This window comes from Manihot esculenta, chromosome 16 (genome assembly GCF_001659605.2).
Source record: "Manihot esculenta cultivar AM560-2 chromosome 16, M.esculenta_v8, whole genome shotgun sequence".
Taxonomy (NCBI): domain Eukaryota; kingdom Viridiplantae; phylum Streptophyta; class Magnoliopsida; order Malpighiales; family Euphorbiaceae; genus Manihot; species Manihot esculenta.
In genome coordinates this window covers 539,259-557,580 of record NC_035176.2, presented here as the reverse complement: position 1 = coordinate 557,580, position 18,322 = coordinate 539,259, and the positions used below count along the sequence as shown (strand labels likewise).

The 18,322-nt window shown below is 40.4% G+C and overlaps 1 protein-coding gene and 1 long non-coding RNA gene across 2 annotated transcripts; both read right to left on the bottom strand.

Moving 5' to 3' along the window:
• Positions 1 to 147: 147 nt before the first annotated feature.
• LOC110603578 lies at positions 148 to 1,758 on the bottom strand. The gene is made up of 3 exons (XR_002486150.2): positions 1,442 to 1,758; positions 1,042 to 1,341; positions 148 to 920 (listed from the first exon to the last, which is right to left on the bottom strand). It is a non-coding gene; the product is annotated as an uncharacterized LOC110603578 (long non-coding RNA).
• Positions 1,759 to 3,621: 1,863 nt separating this feature from the next.
• Positions 3,622 to 6,203, bottom strand: LOC110604092 (probable WRKY transcription factor 31). The gene is made up of 6 exons (XM_021742177.2): positions 5,727 to 6,203; positions 5,531 to 5,632; positions 5,244 to 5,402; positions 4,791 to 5,156; positions 4,582 to 4,695; positions 3,622 to 4,490 (listed from the first exon to the last, which is right to left on the bottom strand). The coding sequence occupies exons 1-6, from the start codon at positions 6,102 to 6,104 to the stop codon at positions 3,861 to 3,863; spliced, it is 1,749 nt and encodes a 582-aa protein (XP_021597869.1). The 5' UTR covers positions 6,105 to 6,203; the 3' UTR covers positions 3,622 to 3,860.
• Positions 6,204 to 18,322: the final 12,119 nt, after the last annotated feature.

Here is an 18,322-nt window from a genome sequence, read left to right as displayed (position 1 = left end):
AGATAAGAAAAAGCAATAAGCAAATTACAAGGCCTCAATGGCTAAATGATTACACTGCTAAAGTTACAGAAGAAAAACTTATCTTAAGTCCTCCAATAGACACTTCACTTTACCCTTCTTGCACCTTCTTCTTTGATTCAACTGCATTTAATCATAAACATATTAATTTTATGGCTGCTTTGTCTATTGTAACAAAACCTAGATCTTATTTTGAAGCTAGACAGAACAGTAATTAGGTAAATGTTATGCAAAGTGAGTTAGATGCATTAAAAAATAATAATACATGGATTCTGACTAATCTGCCTAAAGCAAAGAAAGCTATTGCATCTAATTGGGTTTTTAGAGTCAAATACAACTCATATGGCATTATAGACAAATACAAAGTAAGGTTGGTGACAAAAAGATACAGCCAATTACCTGGGGTTGACTATCATGAAAGTTTCTCCCTTGTTGCCAAACTGGTAACAGTAAGAGTTTTTTTAGCCATAGCAGCAACTAAAATATGGCAAGTACATCAACTAGATATAAACAAAGCCTATCTCCATGGACATATAGAAGAGGATCTATACATGCAAGCTCCTAAAGGTTACACAGTACCCAAAGGGCAAGTGTGCAAACTTGTGAAAAGTCTATATAGTCTCAAACAAGCTGGAAGACAATGGAATATTGAATTGGCCTCTAAAATGTGTTCCTACGGTTTTAAACAGTATTAAACTGACCATTGTCTCTTTACAAAAGGATTCGGTGCTAACTTTTTGGCTCTAATTTTCTATATTGGTGATATGCTAATTATTGGCACTAATGCACAACAAATTCAAGATGTAAAGACTTATCTGCATAGTGTCGTCATGATAAAGGATTTCGGACATGTATAGTACTTTATAGGGCTCGAAATTGCAGGATCAGATGAAGGGATGTTCCTGCATCAATGGAAATATATTAATCATATTGTATGCGATACAGGACTACAACATGCAAAGCCAGTTCTTTTTCCCTTACCAACTGGTCTCAAACCCAATAAAGACAAAGGCAAGATCTTACCTAATCTAAAGCAGCATTGGAGGCTAGTAGGATGCCTTTTGTACCTCGCACTCACTCGGCCATACATCACCTACTCCACCCAACAACTTATCCAGTACATGCAAGTACTTAGAAAACCCATGTGGATGCCGCTTTGCAAGTTATCTGGTACCTTAAAGGAAGCCCACATAAAGGTCTTCACTTTCTAGCAAACACAACCCTTCAACTCTCTGCTTACTGCGACTCAGACTGGGCCGCTTGTCCTACTTCTCGAAAATCACTTAATGGGCTCTGTATTTTCCTGGGTTCATCCTTGATTTTCTGAAAAACAAAGAAGCAAACAACGGTTAGTCGGTCATCAGCCGAAGCCGAGTATAGAAGTATGGTCGCGACTGTCTGTGAGCTTCAGCAGATTTCTTACCTTTTACAAGGATTTCAGATAGATCTCGCTTTTCCTATCCCTCTTCACTGCGACAACAAGGCCGCCTTACACATCACCTCAAATCCAGTGTTCCACAAATGAACGAAACACTTGGAGATCGACTACCATGTCGTTCGTAATCAAATCTCCAAAAGTTTCATCATCACTTGCCATGTTCCTTCATAACAGCAAGTCGTAGATCTCTTCACAAAACCCCTCGATTCTAGCAATTTCCATCGCTTACTTTCCAAGACGAGACTCCTGATGTTTTTGTTGCCTTCATCTTGCGGGAGGGTGAAAAGAATAAAAAGCAATTCACAAACTCAACACGGTGATGTTTATGAGAAGAGCTAAAACGGTGAGTTTAGTAAGTTCAAAACGCACCGTTTTAACTTGATTTCAAAAGACCTTTCTTTTTTCTATGCTCTAACCCGGTACTTTTCAATTTGAAAATAAATGATTTACCATAAAAGAATTCAAATAAAGTTTTACATAATTATATTTTTATTTATTTTAAAATAAAAAATAAATATAAATATATAAATTTTATTATAAATATAAAATTAAAAAAATAATTAAATCATATTATTGAATGTTTTAGAATTTATAAATTAATTAACCAAATAATGTAAAAGTGAGAGATTGGAATCGATAAAAAAAAAAAAACTTAAAGCTAATTAATAGTATACACTTTTTTTTATATATATTAAATTTAAAAGTTAATTAAAAATTTTATAATTTTAGTTATGCCTCTTGAAAAATTTTGTAACAACACTTTAGAGTTAGATAGTAAATCTGTATAACTATTTAAAACAATTTTTAAGCATTAACTTAGTTTGAATTTTTAAATTTAGAAAAATAGTTAAAAATTATTCCCTTAATTATACTACTCAGAATTTTTAAATTTTTTTAGAGAGTTAAATGGTTTAGTCTTTTAAATTATAACATTATTAATATAAAATGTTACTTCTCTTTTTTTTAAAAAATAATTTTAAAATATTAATGTTCTATTTGTTTTAAAATATAACAGAAATTGTTCTTCATATTTGCCATAACAGAAATTATTTTTACGTAAATTAATGATTATTTTTACGGGAATATCTCATATTGGGCTGCCTTAGAATATCTCGATCTCTTGCAAACCCATATTAAAATAGTCCCTAAATTTTACAACAACTTTCAACTCTTCACATAATTTTTTTTAAAAGAAAATTTGACCCTTTGATTGTTATTTTTTAAAGTTGATTGAGAAAAAATTGAAGTTTATTTTAGCTTTTGCAAAATTTAGATTATTATTTGAAATTTAGTCACTATAAGTATATTAAGTCATTATTTTTTGTTTTGTTTAGATACAGTTTTGAGGTATAATTTTAGTTTAATTCAGTTTTATTTATAAAAATAATTTAGTTTGATTTAATTTCATTTGAAAAGCATTAATTTTTTTTTTAATTATTACATTAAGAGGTTGAATAATTTGCTATTAAAGAATATATGTACACACGAAATCTGAAGAAAGGTCGGCAATGAGGGATCTCGCAAATCCCACTCACATGAAAGCATATGCTGAAGACTCAGATAAGATTGCCAAATTTCAAAATATTAACACTTTGAAAATTTTAATAAAACATTTCAAAAGAAAAGAAAATTAAATTGTACGGTGAATGAAGTACGGTGCGACCCACAAAGTTCCACGTTCTATTATTATTATCTTTTCTTTTCTATCCATTAAAGTCAACATTATATCCCACTCCGTCCAATCTCAAATTTTCAATTTTTTTAATAAAACCCACGAAACTACCTTCCAATTTTCGCACCCATGCACATCTCTCTCTCACCAAAACTTCTAATAATTCTACATATTCCATCCTCTTTCTTAATTTTTTTTTTTTTAAAAAAAGAGAATAATAATACTACTGTTTCTGTTATTTAGCTATGATGCATTGCATCTCCATTTTTTTGTACAAAGAAGAAGAATTCAGAGTTTTTGTGTTTGCCTTGGCTATGAATATGACCTTTTTTACGTGTCAAACAGTGTTAGCCGTATTCCTTGACTGTTTTAAGATCATCATCTTCCTTGTATTTTCTTCTTTCTTTGCTTTTTTTTTTCTTTTATTGTTTTCTGCTTTCTTCGCAGTTACGGGATTCATATTCAGACAAATGGGAAGGAAGAAAAGTTCAACTGAAAATGTAAATGTTCTTATCTTTTCCTGTATTAATTCTCTAAACAATAAGAAGCAGAGTTATTCATAATGAAATAATAACAAAGAAATGTAATTTTGTCTTCTAAATTAATCCCTCCTCAGTCTTCCCCCCAACAAGAACGAAAAATTATGGACACTCAAAAAAAACAAAAGAACTAAGAGAACTGACACTGAGAAACAGTAAAAAAAAAAAAGGATGAAAAATGAGAACCCCCCCTCTAGTTTCTGTTGCTTGTGTTGTGGGCATTAGTGCTGGTGGTGTTGTTGCCGTTTGCACCACCGATAATAGAGGAGATTGCAGCCGCCAGTGCTGCAGTGAAGTTAGGATCCGCAGTGATGGCAGCCGTCGCAGCACTGACTGTGTCAACTAGTGAGGGCTGCTGTGCTGGGTGCAATTGTTGGGGTAATTGCGAGGGCACCGTTTCTTGAGACAATTGGAGGCCAGAGAATTTTGATTGGTTATAAAGGGCTTGACCAAAAACCTGTGGAAATTGTGGAGCAGTGGCGGGGGCAAAATTCTGGGGTTGGCCTGGAAAAGGGACTTGGAAATGAGTGGGAGGTCTTTGTACTTGTGTTGTATTTGGGTTATGGGTGAGGTCTAATGTTACAGTTGGGAATGGAGCTGAAGCTGAAATCGTTGCCATACTTGATGAGCATGGAAGGATTGCTCTCGCTAGCAAATTTGGGTTCATTAACCCATCTGCACTAGACATTGAACCTGACAGTAGCATACTTGCAGCTGCTGTTGTTGTGGAAGCCATTGCCATGGCAGCTGGAGGCAAAGGGTGATTATGGTTGCCTTCATAAGTTGTAATCAATATTGTTTTGTCGTCCGCACAACGTTGGACCTGTAATTCATTACCACAACTCACATATTAGTTTAAGGTATTTTAAAAAATAAAATAAAAATAAAAATTCAAGTATGAAACAGATACAAACTTGTTTGCGAACTGGGCAACCCACTGCCATGGTGCATCTATAGTAGGCTCTAGGACATGGGTTTCCTTTGGCCATCTTCTGTCCATATTTTCTCCATTGACATCCATCGGTGATCTGATAAATCAATAAAACCCAAATATTGAATCAGCCATCGACTGTAATATAACAAAATTTCAAACAGAAGTAGGCTAATATTTAATGACACACACCATGGGAGCTTCTGATCGGGCTCTGACTGAGACACGAGCTTTTCTCATGGTAGCCTCAGTTGATTGATCAATACCCTTACTAGGAGGAGAATTCAATTTTTGAACCTTGCTAGGATTCCATCCTTGTGATTCAGAATCAGGGCTGTCTTCTCTGCCAACTCTTTTGCCATCTCTAAAACTTGAATTCTCCTGGTTCCCATTATTTTTCACGGATGCTGTTTCCATATTGGTTTGAGGAGTGGCTGAACGGGTCCTCTCATCAGACGATGAATGAGACATTTCATCGGCCTCAGCTGAACGTCCAAGATCCAAAAATTGCCTTGGCACCACCTCCTGTTTCTTCTCCTCGGGCTTGCCTTGAACAACCTGAACGTAATAAGAGAATTATATTAGCTATCTTAGAGAAGAAATCATGAGCGAGCAAAGAGACTAGATGCTTAATTAATTACAAACCTCATGTTCTTGGTTGGCTTCAGTTCCACGGCTTTGTTGCATCAGAGCTACAATATGCATCTGTAATGCATTGTAATTGTTGGTTACTTGACTAAGCATGTCTCTCAACCTTTGATTTTCGACATTCATCCTCTGGAGCTCTACTTGCAATTGTGCAAGCTGAAACAAGTTGAATCAATCCTTAAATGGGTAATCTTCAAATAAAAATCAAAATTTAAAAGGAAAGGAAAGGAAAAATTGTGATAATAATTTTCTGGGTTGTTTCTATCTGTATATATAGTTCTTACCTCACTTTTTGATCGCTTATCATCAACGACGTCCGACGATACCCCATCATCCACCGTCGATTGATCACTTCCAGTGTTGGCAGTGAGAAGGTGCAATCCAGTCTATATTTAGAATTCAAAAAAAAAACAAACAAAATTATTCGAATTTTCTTGAAGATACAAATTAAAACCATGATTGATGAATTACTGTTCTTACATTTACATCGAGGCTTGACCTTGGAGCGGCTTCACCGTAAGAATTCTCCTTCTTGACAGTGACACGTGTGGCTTTAGAATCATCATTATCATTATTATTATTATTATCGCCAACAGCTCTGTTTCGTTTATCAGAAAAAAAGTCGACTTCACCAACAACCACACGGTTGTCATCGGCGGAAGACGAAGAAGCCTGATCATCCCGGCGGGAAACATTGACAGGGAACGGGAACATCTTAACAGAATCAGCAACGTCAAGATTTCTCTTAATCTTGAATAAAGAATCGAGTACAGGAGCAGAAGAAGGCTTGTTGCTGAGGTTAGAAAATAAGGAAATCGGAGGATCAGAATCAAGGGCAAGACCCCATCCTTTGTCCATAAATCAAGAAGAGAAGAGAAAACAGAGACCAAAAGAGCAGAGAGAAAGAGAGAGAGAGATGGTGTTATGTGTGGGAAGTCTGTGAAGTCTTTAACCGGTGCAACTGGGTCGGCTATAAAAAGGCTTGGACGTAGACCAGAAATTAGATTTGGATCTTTTCTCTGAGAAATTGTTGGGATTTTCTTTCATGTGTTGCGTCAGACGGTGCGTCAGCTCTCCAGCTGGCACTTGGTCCCACTTACTCTACACAAGTAACGGGTTAACTCGAATTCAAATGGATCACCCGTTTACCACTCAATGACTTCTTTCCTTTTAGGATAACATACATTTTAATCTCAAATTTTAATATAATTAATAAATTAATTCATATATTTTTAAAATTAATTTTTTTATAATTAATTCATTTAATATAAAAATATCTATATTATTTTTTAAAATAATATATTATGCTTTAATTTTTAATTTTTATAATTAATATATTTAATTTTATATTTTTAAAAATAAATACTTAAATCTCTCCATAATTAATTTATTTAAACTTTAATTCTTTTATCCATTTCTTATCTTTAAAAATATGTAAATATTTTTATTACTCCCTTTTAAAATTAAAAAATAAAAAATTTAAGATTTTATCATTTTTTCTTATTTATTAAAATTTAAATATTTTTTTTAATTTTTTATTCAAAAAAACACTTAAAACTCCACTATTTTTTATTTAAATTATCACATTCAATTAATTTTTTACACTTATCCTTCAATTTTCTATTTGTTAAAATATTTTCAGTATTTAGTAATCTCAAAACTTTTAGAAAAAAATTTATAATTTTAATTATTTTTAAATTATATAAAATAATCTTTAAAAAATCTTAAATTTTTATAAAATATATATCAGAAATAAAATTATATTTTTAAAAATTTGACTCTCCATTAATTTTAAACTAATATATAATAAATAAAAAAATATAATTTTAAACGAACTAAATATAAATATTTAAGAATTTAATTTTAGAAATATAAAAATTAATTTATTAATTATGTTAAAAATTAAAATATAATTTATTTTTCATATGTTGCTATTTTTATTTAGTAAATTTAAAACATGGATCCGGGTACGGGGCGAATAGTAAAGAGTTGAACCGCAACTTGAATTGTTGAGACAAAGTAGATAAAAAGGAAAAGAAAGGGGTTGGGTTTCGTCTAAAATTCGTCAAGAAAGAGTTTGACTCATTCATAAATCAAATGCATAAAGAAAAAAAGGAAAAAGAAAGAAACGAATCCACCGCCCCGAAGGGAGCGCCGCGTTCCACGTGAGGAAATAGAAAAAAAGAAAGAAAATGAAATTTAAAAGAAATAAAAAAATAAAGGAAGGAAGAGAGAGCAGAAGGCTAAGTCAACGAATTTGACGGCCCGGGGAAGGCGTTTGCGACCGGAGACCGGGTGGGGCAGTGGCCTAGTCTATGGGTGGTCCCACGTATTATATATTTTTATGACACGAGACATCCCGTTTCAGATCTGCTCTCTCTCGCTCCGGTAACCATGTTGACTGTTTACCCGTGGGACCGAGTCCCTTGCTTTGACATTTTTAGCTTTTCTCTCTCTCTCTCTGTACCATTTCAGCATTTCTTTTCTCTGTCTTCCTTCCCTGTTTTTTTTTTTTTTTCCTGCTGGGTATATGAACCTTCTCTACGAGTCTACATACATCTAAAATATAATAATAATTGTAATAAATTTTATTTAAAAATTAATTATAAGTTTATTATTTTTTAAAATAAATTAAAAAAATAAATGAATTAGACTGTTGGAATTCGTGAATTCGGTGGTTTTTTAATTAATGAGTAATAAATAATTTGTTTGAATTCACCTTGATTTGGTGTGTTGGTTGAACATAGAAAATTATGAAAGGGATTGTACAGCTCTTCTTATATAGCAGAAATTTATGTGAATGATTGTGTGGTGCATTCAAATTTCAACTTTGAAAGCCACCATATTTATAATACGTAAACTAACACGTGAGGTAGGAAATCAAAAATCCCATCCAAAGAAAAGTTGAAAAACTTTTAATAGGTGACGACATATGCCTCACAAGTCGATCGAGTAGGAATTCTATTTTTGGTTAAATTTAGTCAAAATTATTATTTTATTCTTTAATTTTTAAAAATTTTTAAATTAATATTAATAACCGCTGGTTTTCACCACCCTAATATGAGACCTAGTCCACAATGGCAGCACTAGTCCAAGATTCACGAAACTTCTCAGGTGGGCCTGCCCAACTCATTCGGTCTTGACTCAGTCTTGCTAAACGGATCGGGCTTCCTTTGAGCCTCAGTCTCCCCACCCCAAGCTCGGCCATGAGACTTAACAGGAGAGGGGATAACAGGTCCAGCCACCTAGCAGTCCCGTCCACACACATGCCAGGGGGAATTAAATGGTCGTTTGGCATGGAGCAGACGTCCGACGCTTTCGTACATATGGATCTGTATGACAGAAATAGGTGGCCCAGTAGCTGCGAGACCGTTAGACGTCACTAGCAGACAGAGGAAAAGGAATAAAAGGAGAGTAGTACCCTCCTCTCAGACCAAGCTTACACACACATACTGTAAACCCTATTCTCTGGATCTCAAAACATCAATTGGCGCCGTCTGTAGGGAACGAAGGAGATCTTTCCGTCACCGGAGTTCCACTCTTACAAAACCCACTAAGATCTACAATGGCCAACCATAATGAAAACAACACTACCAATACCCTCAACGACTTGAGCTCTGCCCAAGAGGGCAACAATTCTCTTTCTCCAGCCCTACAACTCCCAATAATCAACCACCGACGCCTTTTAATCTCTTGCCGAGCTCGGCAGGGAATGTACCCTGAGCCACCATATATAACCAAGACCTTCAGACCATGGCCCTCCAGTTGCAAAATACCGCCCACTAGTTGGGGCAAATGATGCAACAGAGAGGCCTCAACACCCCCATCGAATGTGTTGCCTATGATAGAAGGAATCCAAACCAATGAGCCCTAGCCTACCTTCAATCACCCAACCCCCCAGCAACACAGTATAGAAACCGGAGAAAGAGGCAGAAGGGCTAATGAAGAGAAAGAGCCGGAGGTTAGAGTCCATGGAAGAAGAGTAAGGGAGCTGATAGAAAATGACGAGGCAGAAAGTTACTCTGCCAGAACAACCAGAAGAACAGAGAACGAAGAATGGAAAGTGTAACGACCCGGAAACCGGACCGCTACCGGGGCTAGAATTCAGATCGACTTAAGGTCGCCGGGACCCGTAGCAAGCCTACTATGCATCCTGTACATCTGATAAAATTCCATACATGATCATACATTTTCATAAAAACTTTAAACTTTTCATTTTACAAAGCTTGACCTGTACATACATCATCATCTGTAAACATAAAACCCCTTACTGGAGCCCTCATCAAATGCTCCAGTTGGGTCAACATCTCATATGTCAAGCCTGATTCAACATAACTCATCATTAAAACATTTATATAATGATCATGCACACAGAGATTAACAAATGACCTTAAGGTCAAGTACAATACTAATCATCAATCCATTACATTACATTACATTAAATTACAATACATGTCCACTACAACTCTATTACATATACAAAGCCTTTACCCTTGCTGACTTCCCGGTCTATCCTAAACCTGTAAACCTGGGGGTTAGGGGAAAGGGGTGAGCTACTAGAGCCCAGTGAGCAGAACAGTAAAAACAGTTTATAAACGTATGCTTTCATGAAATGCGTCACATTCGTGAATTCTAATGCAGGCAACCTATTCCATATCATGATGCATGAACATGCTTAAAACATTTAATTGCTTTGAAAATAAAAGAAGTCATGTTCTACTCACCTCTGGTTGACTCTGAACTGATTCTGAAGCAGCTATCTCACTACTGATCACCTCGGTTCCTCAGGTCCGATCCTACACAGGTGGACTCAAATGAGGGACCAAACATACTCTAGCATGACTCTAAACAACTCCCCAAAAACCCTCCTAAAACATCATAAAACATGCATGCAAAACATGCAAAGGAAGGCTGAGCAGGGAACTTTCGGCGGTAGGTTCGGCGGCCGAAAGTCCCTACAGATCCGAAAGTCAAGCACTTTCGGGGGCAGGTTCGGCTGCCGAAGGTCCTTCCAAAGCCGAAAGTCACAACCTTCGGGGGCAGGTTCGGCGGCCGAAACTCCCCTCCTGAGCCGAAAGTCCAAACTTTCGGGGGCGAGCTTAGGCGGCCAAAACTGTCTCCACAGGCAGGTTCGGCGGCCGAACCTGGATTCTCCAGAATGGCAGAACCCGATTCTGCCTCTCTCATCCAGCCACCAAAAACCTCACAACATGCATCCATCTATTCTAAAACATGCATAAGCACATATTCAAGCATATAGGGGCATAAAACTAGCCTATACCCCAACAAACATCAACATATCAACACATAAACATACATTTACCATCTAAACTAACATAAACCCTAACATTTTAGATCTACTCTAAATATGCATTACATACCCTTAAAACCCCTTAAAACTTACTAAAAACATAAAAGAAGAGAAGGATCTACACTTACCTCTTGAAAATCGAGAGGAGATGTGGAGGAATCGAGCTTCGGGGTCTCCAAGCTCCAAAACTTGATCTTTAGCTCAAAATCTTCAAAAACAAGATAAAAACTCATCAAAACTTGAAGAGATTGAAGGAAAACTCAAAATCAACCATGGGAGGGCGAAATCTCACCTATGCCCGAAAATAGAGAGAGAAAACTCGCCCATTTTCGGACATGGAGCCTTTTATAGGTGGCTGACCAGACCACCTTCGGGGGCCAAAGGTGCTTCCGCAAGAGCCAAATGTTCGGCGGCCGAATCTGGATTTTTCTCCTTGGTCTTTTTCTTTCAAAACTTAATTCCTTTCTTCATTAAAACCATAAAAACATATAAAAACATTTTAGAAAACCTTTATTTTACCCTTCTAGAAAGCTCTGACATCCGTGAATCCCGGATTTCAACGGAGATTTCGCCGGAATGTAGGAATTCTGATGCCGGGGTCTAGCCGGGTATTACATTCTTCCCTCCTTAAGAACATTCGTCCCTGAATGTTCAACAAACAAACACATGCATAGCATAAACATAAACACACAAAAACACAAAAACACTAACCTTAAAAGAGATAAGGGTATTGCTGGAGCATAGATTCCCGTGTCTCCCAGGTACATTCTTCTATATCGTAGTGATTCCAAAGGACTTTTACCATCGGGATTTCCTTGTTCCTCAGTTTTCTAATCTGCGTGTCTATGATCTGCACTGGCTGCTCAACATAGGTGAGATCGCCTAGGATCTCTACATCTAGCTCACTAAGAACCTTGCCCGGATCTGACACGAACTTCCGTAATATGGAAACATGGAAAACCGGATGGATTCTCTCCATTGAAGCAGGTAGGTCCAGCTTGTACGATACATTCTCAATCTTTTGCAGGATTTCAAAGGGTCCGATGTACCGTGGAGCTAGCTTACCTTTCTTCCCAAAACGAATCACCCATTTCATAGGAGACACCTTGAGCAACACCATATCTCCCTCCTGCAACTCAACATGCTTCCTGCGGACATCTGCATAACTCTTCTGCCGAGTCACAGCAGTTCTGATCCTTTCTCTGATAATGGGCACTACCCTGCTGGTGATCTCTACTAATTCAGGTCCTGCTAAGGCCCTTTCTCCAACTTCTTCCTAGCAGACAGGTGACCTGCACTTCCTTCCATACAAAGCTTTATATGGAGCCATTCCTATGCTAGCATGATAGCTGTTATTGTAGGCAAACTCCACTAAGGGTAGATGCTGCCTCCAAGAACTACCAAAATCTAGCACACACATTCTCAACACGTCTTCAATAGTCTGGATGGTCCTCTCTGACAGTCCGTCAGTCTGTGGATGGAAAGCAGTGCTAAAGTCCAGCCTGGTACCCATAGCATTCTGCAGACTCCGCCAAAACCTGGAGGTGAACTGGGGTCTCCTATCTGACACTATTGAAACGGGAGCCCCATGCAACCTGACAACTTCATCAACATATACCTGCTCCAATTTGTCCATAGAGTAGCCACTCCTGACAGGGATGAAGTGAGCAGATTTGGTCAGTCTATCTACAACCACCCATATGGAGTATAGTCTGTTGGACGTTGCCAGTAACCCCACCACAAAATCCATAGCTATATTCTCCCATTTCCACTCTGGAATCAATAGTGGGTTGAGCATACCAGCTGGCTCCTGATGTTCCAGCTTCACCCTTTGACATATCTCACAGGCTGACACAAACTGTGCCACTTCTCTCTTCATAGCTTGCCACCAATAAACTCTTTTCAGATCCTGGTATATTTTGGTGGCTCCAGGGTGAACACTGTATCTAGCATTATGAGCTTCCCTCATAATGTCTCCCTTCAGACTCACCTCATCTGGTACACATAACCTGTTTCCATAGCGGAGAATCCCCTTGTTGTCAAATCTGAACTCATTATTCTTGCCTGCTTGAACTGCTCTGGCTATCTTCATCAACTCGGGATCCTCATGCTGTTTCTGAGCCACCTGCTCTAGAAACACGGGTGTCACTCTCATCTGAGCTATCAAAGCACCTGTACCAGACAACTCCAACTGCAGCCCTTCACCAACAAGCTTATAGAATTCCCTCACCACCTATCTCCTCTTTGCTGTAATATGGGATAGACTGCCAAGTGATTTCCGGCTTAGGGCATCTGCCACAACATTTGCCTTACCCGGATGGTACTGAATCTTGCAATCATAGTCACTAAGCAGTTCTACCCATCTTCTCTGCCTCAGTTCAACTCTTTCTGACTCAAGATGTACTGCAAGCTTTTATGATCTGTAAAGATCTCACATTTAACTCCATAAAGGTAATGCCTCCACATCTTGAGCGCAAAGATTACAACTGCCATCTCTAAGTCATGTGTGGGGTAATTCAACTCATGCTTCTTGAGCTGCCTAGAAGCATAAGCAATTACCCTCTCATTTTGCATCAACACACAACCTAGTCCCACTCAGGATGCATCACAAAACACCGTGAAGTCTTCATTACTAGTAGGCAGAGCTAACACCAGTGCTGACGTCAACCTTTTCTTCAGCTCTTCAAAGCTTTCTTCACACTGATCAGACCACACAAACTTCTGATTCTTCTTAGTCAATCTGGTCATAGGAGCGGCAATTTTTTAGAAGTCCTGAATGAACCTCCTGTAGTAACCTGCCAAACCCAAAAAGCTTTTAATCTCTGTCACTGTAGTGGGTCTGGACCAGTTAGCTACAGCTTCTACCTTCTTGGGGTCCACTTCAATTCCATTTTCTGATACAACATGCCCCAAGAATGAGATGCTCCTCAACCAGAATTCACATTTGGAGAACTTGGCATACAAGCCGTGCTCAAGCAGGCAAAGGAAGGCTGGGCATGACTCTAAACAACTCCCCAAAAATCCCCTAAAACATCATAAAACATGCATGCAAAACAGGCAAAGGAAGGCTGGGCAGGGGACTTTCGGCGGCAGGTTCGACAGCCGAAGGTCCCTACAGATCCGAAAGTCAGGCACTTTCGGGGGCAGGTTCGGCGGCCGAAGGTCCTTCCAAAGCCGAAAGTCACAACCTTCAGGGGCAGGTTCGGCGGCCGAAACTCCCCTCCAGAGCCGAAAGTCCAAACTTTCGAAGGCGAGCTTAGGCGGCCAAAACTGCCTCCACAGGCAGGTTCGGCGGCCGAACCTGGGTTCTCCAGAATGACAGAACCCGATTCTGCCTCTCTTATCCAGCCACCAAAAACCTCACAACATGCATCCATCTATTCTAAAACATGCATAAGCACATATTCAAGCATATAGGGGCATAAAACTAGCCTATACCCCAACAAACATCAACATATCAACACATAAACATACATTTACCATCCAAACTAACATAAACCCTAACATTTTAGATTTACTCTAAACATGCATTACATACCCTTAAAACCCCTTAAAACTTACTAAAAACATAAAAGAAGAGAAGGATCTACACTTACCTCTTGAAGATCGAGAGGAGATGTGATCCCAAACTTGGAGATGTGGAGGAATCGAGCTCCGGGGCCTCCAAGCTCCAAAACTTGATCTTTAGCTCAAAATCTTAAAAAACAAGATAAAAACTCATCAAAACTTGATGAGATTGAAGGAAAACTCAAAATCAACCATGGGAGGGCGAAATCTCACCTATGCCCGAAAATAGAGAGAGAAAACTCGCTCATTTTCGGACATGGGGCCTTTTATAGGTGGCTGGCTAGACCACATTCGGGGGCCAAAGGTGCTTCTGCAAGAGCCAAATGTTCGGCGGTCGAACCTAGATTTTCCTCCTTGGTCTTTTTCTTTCAAAACTTAATTCCTTTCTTCATTAAAACCATAAAAACATATAAAAACATTTTAGAAAACCTTTATTTTACCCTTCTAGAAAGCTCCGACATCCGTGAATCCCGAATTCCAACGAAGATTCCGCCGGAATGTAGAAATTCTGATGCCGGGGTCTAGCCGGGTATTACAGAAAGAGGAGTATCGCATGGAGAAGAGGCCCAGAAAAGAAGAAGAAGATGTAGATCAAAAACTGCGAAAGATGAGAGAACAGCTTCTGGCCGAGTTCGGGGTGAAGGATCACAGTCAGACCATCTTACCCGCATCCTCGCCTTTCTTGAGATGGGTACAATAGGAGACCATCCCCAAAAAATTCATGATGCCACCTATGGCAGCATACGACGGAGCAGGAAATCCAAGAGAGCACGTCCTTAACTATAAAACTTACATGGAGTTGCAGACCTTATCGGATGCCTTGATGTGCAAGGCATTCCCAACGACGCTCATGGGGCCAGCACGGGCATGGTTCAATAGCTTGGAAGCTGGAAGGATCAGAAATTTCGGAGACCTTGCCAATGTTTTCATCAGCCGGTTCATAACTGGAGTGCCAGCTGACAGAAAAACTAGTTACCTGGAGACGGTCAGGTAGAGGAGAGATGAATCATTGAGGGAATACGTAGCCCGTTTCAATACGGAGGCCCTGCAAATCCCTGAACTAGATAAAGGCAGGGCGGTGGAAGCCATGTAGAAAGGGACCACCTCCCCCGAGTTCTTCGGCTCGTTGAGCAGAAAGCCCCTTACCTCGCTGGTAGAACTGATAAAGAGGGCAGAAAAATACATAAGGCAATATGATGCCTTGATGACGAGCAGATTCTCTAAGGAGGCAGCAGGCAGAGGAAAAGCCCTGAAAGAAAGGAGGTCGGAAAGACATGAAGAAAGGCAAAACAAAAAGCCTGAGACATACAGACAACCCTGGGATCGGAGGGACCAAAGACCATTTCCACCCCGAATTCCTGAGACCCTGACCCCTCTTAATGCCTCCCGAGCTAAAGTGCTCATAGCAGTCCAAAACAAGTAGTTTTTCCAATGGTCCAAGCCCATGAAGGCCGAAGCAAGCCAAAGAGATCCTAACAAATACTGTCAGTACCATCGCACGCACGGCCATGACACCAACAATTGTTACCAGCTAATCAGCAAGATTGAAAGGCTAATTAAAAGGGGGCACCTCCGAAACTTTGTGAAAAAACCAGAAGGAGAAAGACCCCAGCAGAATCCTACAACAGAAAGACCTCGGAGGTCGGGAGCAGGACCTGGCGGTCAACAGAATTCCAGAGTGAACGGTCCCGGTCATTAATTTCCATGAAAATACCCATCACCTGGCAAAAAGAAAAACCCATGAAATAAGAAGAAACAATACGAGTAATAACATAAAACAAGAGAAGGAAAAAACACACAACTCACCATGAGGAGCATCTCCCTAACTGTATCTCCCAACTGCTCCCGAGCTCGAGAGTGAAAGGCTACCTGCTCTCGAGTAGAGCAGGCTAGGAGGCCGGTGAGGGCAAGCAGGCGCGGGTCTGAGGCCTCAGTAACTCCGCGAAACATCCTCTCCCTCAGCAGCTCGATGACAGTGCTCGCGGGGGACTGGGGGGTGATCTCCTCAGCATTCAATACCTCATTATCTGGAGTAGAGGACAGAAGCCCCACTGGCGCTTTCCCCTTCTCTAGAGGTGGGAGTACAAGGGCAAGCTGTTGGGACCCGCAGGCCTTCTTTGAGGTCGAAGCTGCAGTTATAGCCTCCGAAGGAGGAGCTCGCTTGCCAGTAACCCCCTTTAGGGCAACAACATCGTTGTAGTGGCCCTCTTGGGACGAGAAGCAGCAAGGACTAGCATGGACTTGGCCCCGCCCTTGGAAGTATCCCCACCAGTGGGCGCTGCCTCAGTTTCAACGGCAGGGGCAACCTCGCCCTCCAAGGCAACTTCTCCTCCACCCTCAGACACCTCACCTTCAGTTGGAATGGTCTCGGTACTCTCTTTTGGGACATCCGTGGAAGCAGGAATGGCCTCAGCCCTTGCAGGCGGCACGACCTCAGATTGTTCCTCGATAACGGTGAGCTCTGGAGAGGTCGGAGTTGAGGACTGCCTAGATTTAGAAGCCATAGAAAGACGAAGGGAGCCCTGGGCTTGCTGTGACCGGAAGGCTTGGAAGCCCTCTAGTATGGGTCTTTAGAGCTTAGCCTAGGGGCGCGAGAGGAAGCCAGGGCAAGAAGAACGGTTCTGTCCATCGACCTGGAGGAGATGATATGGGCCACCTCCTGAGTAGCGTCGGCCATTGATCGCCCAGCTCGGAAAGCATCAAGGGCGGCTTTCATGCTCTCCCGAGATAAAGTAAAATTCTTGAGAGGCTTGATCTTGTCCATGGGAACTTAAGAGGCTGCAGAGACCCAAAATCAAAACAAGTTAAGAAGGCATTCGAGGAAAATCAAGAAGAGAAAAACAAAGCAATTAAATGGAGTAAAATACCTGCATCCCTAAAGTCTTGAAGACTGGACACAAACATGTATTTTTCGACATCATGCTTCTGCTCAACAGAAGTCAGTCGAAGGTAGCCGACCTGTTCAGAAAGGCTTAGCTGGGGCAGATCATTGCAGCCTTGAGGGACATACTCCCAAGGGAGGTCCACCTCTTAGGACAACCCGGAGTCCTTTTTCAACTCTACCACTACGAACCCCTCTACCCAGCCTTTGATTGAATTCTTGTGATCCGAAAAAATGGATAGCCCTCCTCGGGGGGCAAAATAGTAAAATCCCTGACTCGCCCTAACCAGCCAAAAAAAGGTGACAAACAAGCGCGCTGTGGGCGTGAACCCCCAGCTAAGACTGACAGATTCAAAAGAGCACATGAACATAATGGAATTAGGAGCAAGCATCCGAGGGGTTATGCCGAAATACCAGAAAATCTCGATAAAAAAAGGGGAGAAGGAAAAAGTTAAATCGTACTCATGCTGTTTAACAAAGAAGACCAAACTGCGGTCTTTTTGAGGGTCGATTAGACCAAAAGAAGGAGGATCGGGAAGAACAATCCTCTCATTACGATAGGGAGCCTGGATATGGAAGAGAGGGGTATCCAAATACTCCCTAGAAAAGAAATTTTTCAAGGTGGAGGGAGTAATACTAGACTCTTGATTAATAACATCAGGAAGCTTCGGGCCATCCATGGTGGAGTAAAAAGCGTACCTCGAAGACGATGGGGGCAGAAAGACAGAGCAGGCGGAACGTGCAGAGAGCAGAGGAGAAGGAGAGTTCTGTGAAGACTAAGAAAATTTGAATTTTGAAACAGTAAAGTGAAGAAGAGACGTTTTGATGTGAACAGTCCTCGGGCCACGCGGTCATAATGGGTTCTCGATATTTACCCCCTCATCACTCATGTAATAACTGATGAGGAGGTAAAGGGGTAATTGATAACCGCTGAGTTTTACCACCCCAATATGAGGTCGAGCCTACAATGGCAGCACTAGACCAAGGTTCATGAAGCCTCTCATATGGGCCGGCCCAGCCCATTCGACCTTGACTCAGTCTTGCTAAACGGATCGGGCTTCCTTTGAGCCTCAGTCTCCCCACCCCAAGCTTGGCCATGAGACTTAACAGGAGAGAGGACAACAGGTCCAGCCACCTAGCAGTTCCGTCCACACGCGTGCCAGGGAGAATTAAATGGCCATTTGGCATGGAGCAGACGTCTGATATTTTCGTACGTACGGATTTGTATGACAGAGACATGTGACCCAGTAGCTGCGAGGCCGTTAGACGTCACTAGCAGATAGAGGAAAAAGAATAAAAGGAGAGGAGTACCCTCCT